This window comes from Rhipicephalus sanguineus, chromosome 2, assembly GCF_013339695.2.
Source record: "Rhipicephalus sanguineus isolate Rsan-2018 chromosome 2, BIME_Rsan_1.4, whole genome shotgun sequence".
Taxonomy (NCBI): Eukaryota; Metazoa; Arthropoda; class Arachnida; order Ixodida; family Ixodidae; genus Rhipicephalus; species Rhipicephalus sanguineus.
In genome coordinates, this window is record NC_051177.1 from 168,021,902 (window position 1) to 168,028,463 (window position 6,562).

Consider the following 6,562-nt stretch of genomic DNA (forward strand, 5'->3'; position numbering starts at 1 on the left):
ACGACAACTGGTGGAGCAGTTACGGGCACTGCGCAACAAGGGAAGCACTGATCAAGCGTTGTACCGCCGACTGTTTTCTTTGGATGGGGCCAAGCCAACGATTTATGGGCTGCCCAAAGTTCACAAGCAGGGCTGTCCTCTTCGCCCTATCGTGTCCTTCATTGGGTCATCAACTTATAACTTAAGTTTCTGGTTGTGTTGCTGAGACCGTTAACCGAGAACAATGGCCGGTCAGTCAAAAACTCTCGGGAATTTGCAACTGTCGTGCGTACGCGGCAGCTTGATGATGATGATGATGTGGTGGTATCTTTTGATGTTGTTTCTTTATTCACAGATGTCCCTGTTGTTCTGGCAACTGAGATTGCGGAGGCCCGTTTGAAATAGGATAGAAATTTGCAAAGTCGTACGTCGATGTCGGTGGAGGCGATCGTAATTTTGTTGCGGTTTTGCTTGAAACAAACGTACTTCAGTTTCAACAACACAGTTTACCACCAAACTAAAGGGTGCCCTATGAGAAGTCCAGTCTCCGTCACCATGGCCAACATAGTGATGGAGCACGTCGAAACATGTGCGCTGGAGGCTCTACCTTTTCAGTTGAAACTGTACCGTAGGTACGTTGATGACACTTTCGTCATCCTGACGAGGGCAGATCTGGTTGCTTTCCATGAGGCACTGAACGGCGTACATCCTGCCATTAAGTTTACCTATGAAGTGGAGAACGACAATGCCTTGCCATTTTTGGATAGAGTGATGCAATTCGCACGACGGAGTGCACCGTTGCCGGAAATGACTGGGTGCACGACGATGCGGCGCCATCTATGGGGAGAGAGTAGTAACGCTGTCGGCTAGCGCCATCTACGAAGCTTCGCTGAAAGTACGACTTTCCTCGTGCTCAGATAAGGCAGTTCGTTGAGTTGGTCACATGCGCTCGGGTGTTTACGCACGTGTGAGCATGGACGTAACGGTTGGTGCACGGTTTGCATCGTACGATGACTTCTATAGTGCTTTGCGCAAGTTGCAGCTGCGGACAAACGCACTGTTTGTTAAGAAGACATCGAAGTCCGTGGATGCTGTCAACTCACATCTGGTATCCGGAGCTGTAAAGCAGGAAGGAAGATTGAAATTCGCGAACGCGACGTTCACATGCAAACACGGCGGTACCCAGAGAACAAGGGGCACGGGAGTGCGCCCAAACCAGAGGTAACGCAGGCCCTTATTCAATGCTGCATCGTGTACTATACATATTTGAGAGGAGTGCGTGTACTAGGTAAAACCACGCGGTTTGTTTCTTTTTCTAGAACGATGAAGATGGAGTGCCCGGCGAGAGTAGTAATTACTGCCAGACGTGCAAGGCAAGAGCTGGAGGTCACCTGTGTCGTGCTGGAGCACAATCACGAGACCACTTGCGACATGTTGTCTTCCTATCCGGCGTGCAGGAAGCTGAACGACCACGAGGCCAAAGTTTTGCAACCGCTCCTTGAGTTGAACGTGCGGCCCAGCCTCATCGTACAGAAACTCAAGAGAGACACAGGTAACACTATATAGTCACATCGTTGTGGTTGTGACTAAGCCTTGCACCTTTTTTGTCTCAATTGTTTTACAGGAAAAGTAATCATCGCGAAGGAGATACAAATATGAAAACTAGCATGAAGAGAGGAGATGATGTAGAAAACCTCATGAGTGTTCCGCGACCTTCGAGAAAAAGAAAAGGCAACAGTTATCACAATTACTGATGAAAACAAAGAGCTACAGGTTCTATACGTGCAAACAAGACAAATGGACAGGATGTTTGAGGGATATCCCGATGTTTTCATCTTAGATGCCACATATAGAACAAGCACAGGATGCCTTTGTTTGTAGTGAGTGTCTAGCGTTACGTCTAGACGTAACGGTACGACCGTTGCAGTTACGTCTGGACGTAAGAATAACGAGTCTTAAAAGTTACGTCCAGCGTGACAATACAAATACAGCCCGTTAGACCTACCGAACCGATTGGCCTCAGTGGCGCAGCGGCTAGCGTGTCGTGCTGGGAACTGCGAGGACGTTGGTTCGAACCTCGCTGCTGGTGCATTTTTTTTCTTTTTTTATCTCAGGTGTTGCTGAAGTCTGTTGCCAGAGAAGCGCGACGCGGCTCGTGGGTTACGTGCGCCTCCGCCTGCCCCAAAGGGGCAGGTGCGTGGGCTAAACAGCGCGTTGCCGCGACAGCGGCCAAGAGCGCGTGACCGAGACCCTGCCAACCGGCCATTGAGCGTTAGCGAAATGGCCGCACTCGCGAAGCGAGGGCGAAGCCATGATTAGGTTTCCGCGCCCGAAGGGTGCAGAGGGCCTTCACTGAGCAACAGGAAAATAATGTACTCACGTTTGTGGAAAGCCACATCTGGACTAGAGTCCCTAGATTTTCCCTGCTCTGCAACAGGGAAAAATCTAGGGACTTTAATCTGGACGTAACGATAGCGGTGACTACAGTTACGTCTGGACGTAACCCTAGCAACAGCCTTGTTTGTATTCATGGTTGAAGATGGGGCAGGTGCCAGCCATGTTGTGGCATATGCCTTCGTTGCATCCGAACAACAGCACGTCTTCACTAAGCTACTTGAAACTTCTGTCAATGAAAATTCAAAGGCAGCTTGCACTAATGTCGTCATTGTGGATAAATACTTCACCGAAATATCTGCAATACGAGGCGCGTTCACTTCAAGACCTGCTGTGCAGCTATGCCAGTTTCACGTAATGAAAGCTTGCCGGACAGCTGTCGGACAGTTTACACATTCAGCTGAAGAAAAAGAGGGGCTAGTCAGCAGCTTCAGTGAACTGGTGTATGCACCTACTTCACAGAAATTTGAAGAGGCACAGACTGACTTCTTACTACATGCGAATAGTCAAGCATGCGCCTACTTTGAAAAAAATTGGGGAAATATACAAAGACATGTGGGCCAGACAAGGAGTTTACTGCGGGCAACAACACTACTAACAGAGTGGAGTCTCATAATGCCAAAATCAAGCAGATCTTGTCATCGTCCGACAAATTGTACGAGGCACTAAGGGGCATTGTAAGGCTATCAGATGGACTCTCACAAGAAGCCAGGCATCGGGCAAGCCTCATGAAAACATGCACGTTTTACTCGTACGAAGCATCAAGCAATATTGAAGCCATGTGTGCCAAGCAGTTAACCCCGTATGCTTGCTCCGCAGTCTACAAAGAAGCAGCTAAAGCCAAAAAAGCCCCTCCAGAGATACGACAACTAGAACCAGCTGTTTATAACGTATCAAGTTCTTGTGGCACGTGGCGTGTAGTTTCAGAGAAAACTTCCACATGCACATGCACAGCTTTTTCGAGGATGGGGCTTCTTTGTCGTCACATTCTGGCTGTTTGTGAAAAAACTGGTGGTGTGCCTGACCTGTCTAAATTCATCAAACCACGGTAGTTTAAGAGCTATCACCTCAATGTAATGGCTGCTGACAACAATGAAGAGAATGTCGATACATTGCAGGAAAGCACAGAACTGCTAGTCATGCCAGGGCCAGCATTTCATAAGATGAACAGAAACCAGCTATTTAATAATGCAATGAGGACACTGAAGACAATAGCAGATTACCTCGCTGACTGTCCACATGAGGTCTTTGCGGCCCGACTTGAAGTTCTTGAGAATGTTCTTGCGGAATGGCTTACGGAAAGGTCCTCAGGTTCTGCTTGCCACGTTGAGCAACCTAAAGCTGACCAGCCAAACGGCAGAGCTCACACCTCTCTGCTTTCACAAGCCCCTTCACCACTACCACAAGAACCTGCAACAGCACCACGAGCCCCTTCACCACTACCAAAAGAACCTTCCCCAGCACCACGAGCCCCTTCACCACTACCACGAGAACCTTCCACAGCACCATGAACCCCTTCACCACTACCAAAATAACCTTCCACAGCACCACGAGCCCCTTCACCACTACCACGAGAACCTTCCACAGCACCACGAGAACCTTCCCCGCTACCACACGACCCTTCCATGGTACCACAACCTCCCTCCACGCCAAGACAAGAACCTTCCACACTGCAAGATCCTTTCAGCCCCTCTGTTTCAAACCCAAGACCACCACAGCTCAGACTTCCACTTGTGAAGCCAAGAGGGCGCCCAAAGTACAAGGCTGTGCAAAAGAGTAAAATGCCAAGGCAACAGTCAGAAATGGCTGCAACACCATTTGCGCGGCTGACTGAGGTGGCTCAACACAAGCGTGAGTAAATACTCTGGATAAAGTGCTCTTAACGCATACTAATGTGGCGCTTCTTTCAGGGCTACACCATTAATGAGGCTGATTAATGATTAATGAGGCATCTATAATGCAAACCGGGGCTACATCATTAATGAGGCTGATGTAGAAGTACGGCCAGAGTTCCTGTCAAGTGCACTTTTGGATTATCGAGTTCAGATGCGGCAACTGGGGCCTTACTTTTCGGATGATGCCTGACACCTACTTACGTCTGCAGGTAATTATGAGAATACAATTAGTGTGTACTGTCTGTACTAGAAAATATATTGTAATGCTGTTTCCCGCACAACCCGTCTAAAATGTGTCCTATTGTCCTTTCAGTTGACATCAAGAAAAAAAAATGAACTGTGGTTGTGCTACGCCTGCAAGGAACAAGACAGTGGCGAGATAAAAATGATTTGCTGTGACCACTGCCTAGAATGGTTTCACTGGTATGAATTACATATGCTGATGTCAAATGGCCAATGTAACATTTATACTCTTTCTGTGCAGGACTTGTGCTGCAGTGAAGCAAGCTGACACAAAGAAGAAGTTGTGGTTTTGCAGGCCCTGTACAGGCAACGGCAACATTTAGTGTAAAGGCATAATAAAATTTGTACTGCTGAAAAGCACAAAATTTCAGCAGCTTTGGTGTGAAGCAGTGTGCCTTATTTTAGTTTTTGTATATGTGCACTGCATGTGTGATCGACATAACAGATTTGATTCAAAGTATGTGGTCAACAGAATATCATGTTTTGCTTGATGTGAGCCCGAAAAAAGTGCGTTGAAACTTTCCCACGCGGTTATTACTATCAAATTCAATCCAAACAAAGACATGCAATTCTACGGCGTCCTAAATATGCTGTATCGAATGACATTAGTAAGAGAATTTAGATTTGGGTTTATTCTGCATTTTCTACGTGCCGATGTCGCTACGCCAAAGGCGTTAGGTCTTTTGCGAGAGTCGCAGCTCGCTCATGACTGTCAGCGCAAACTGCGCGAATTGGCTGTACTGTACGGCTGAAACGACAATAGGACACGGCCGCATCGTCGTGCAGCACCTGTGCGCATACGACATATTGCGAAACGAACGCAAAGCCACTACTCAAGCTCGGGCACTGGCGATTTTTTGAGTTGTAACAGTCCAATTACCGTCTTCATGAACTTAACATCTGTTTTAGAGTGCAACACTTCAATTACCGTCTTAATTAACTCAACCTCTGGTACGGACGATGATTCACAGTGTAACAGTTCAATTAACGTCTTCACGAACTCAACCTCGGGCACGGACTTTGTTTCAAAGCGCAACAGTTCAATTGTCGCCTTAATAAATTCCGTACGCGTTGACAACAGCTCATCCAGCACCAATCCCTAGATCTAGGGGTTTACGTGAGCCAGCATCGTTCCCTAGAAAGAACGTCGTCGTGCACCCAGCCATTTCCGGCAGCGGTGCACTCCGTCGTGCGCATAGCATCACTCGTTTGGATATACTTGTCCGCAGGGCTTGTAATGGCGGGATGGAAACAACAGTGTACCGGAAACAATGCGATACCGGAGGCTTTTTGTCCTTCCACTCACATCACCCGGCCGAGCACAAACGGTCCGTCGTGAGGACGTTCTTGTCCCGTTGTGGTGCTCTTTGTTCTGATCAGCACTTGCGGCGACATGAGATGGAAAATGTGGTCGGTGCGTTGGAGCAAAGGCATTATCCGAGGACGTTTATCAACGACACCATGAGACGTATGCGAGGGGGAACAAGGAGTGCGGCACGAGAAAAAAACAACATCCATTCTTTTCATTCCTTACGTTCAGGGCGTGTCAGATTCTGTTCGGAGAGCACTTCGTCCGCTCGGCATTAAAACCGTTTTCAAACCTCATTGTACCTTGAGAAACGTGTTCACCAAGCCCAAAGACCGCGCCCCTGCGAACGATCAAAGCGGGGTCGTTTACAAGGTACCGTGCGGGGACTGCGACGCCACCTACATCGGCGAAACAGGCAGGAGGCGGTCAACGAGGCTCAACGAGCCCAAATGGGACGTCGCCAAAGCCACCCATGCCACACATTCCAAGAGCGAATTCGTCGAACACTGCTGGACGACGGGGCATGTCTTCGACTTCAGTAATGCGACGACGCTGGCTCGGGATCGAAGGTGGGGCAAGAGAAAGCTTCTCGAGCCGTGGTTCATCTGCCGTGACAGGTCGGCGTTCAACAACAACCGTGGCCCCCTACCGGATGTGTATAGAGATATACGAGACTGGAAATAGACTGGGTGACCTTCGATCATTAGGTGCCAGTTCATACTGAAGATGCCACCCCCATAGG

General features: G+C 48.5%; 1 protein-coding gene across 1 annotated transcript; it reads left to right on the plus strand.

Moving 5' to 3' along the window:
- Window positions 1-1,302: 1,302 nt before the first annotated feature.
- On the plus strand, window positions 1,303-4,110 carry LOC119382027 (histidine-rich glycoprotein-like). Its single transcript, XM_037649766.1, has 2 exons — window positions 1,303-1,531; window positions 3,677-4,110. Exons 1-2 carry the CDS (start codon window positions 1,303-1,305, stop codon window positions 4,108-4,110), a joined length of 663 nt encoding a protein of 220 aa, XP_037505694.1.
- Window positions 4,111-6,562: the final 2,452 nt, after the last annotated feature.

Bases quoted from the DNA above. Each gene is read 5' to 3' on its own strand.
- LOC119382027 (XM_037649766.1), top strand. From the start codon at position 1,303: ATGAAGATGGAGTGCCCGGCGAGAGTAGTAATTACTGCCAGACGTGCA. The intron at 1,532-3,676 runs GTAACACTATAT...GCTTACGGAAAG, and splicing joins GAAACTCAAGAGAGACACAG to GTCCTCAGGTTCTGCTTGCC.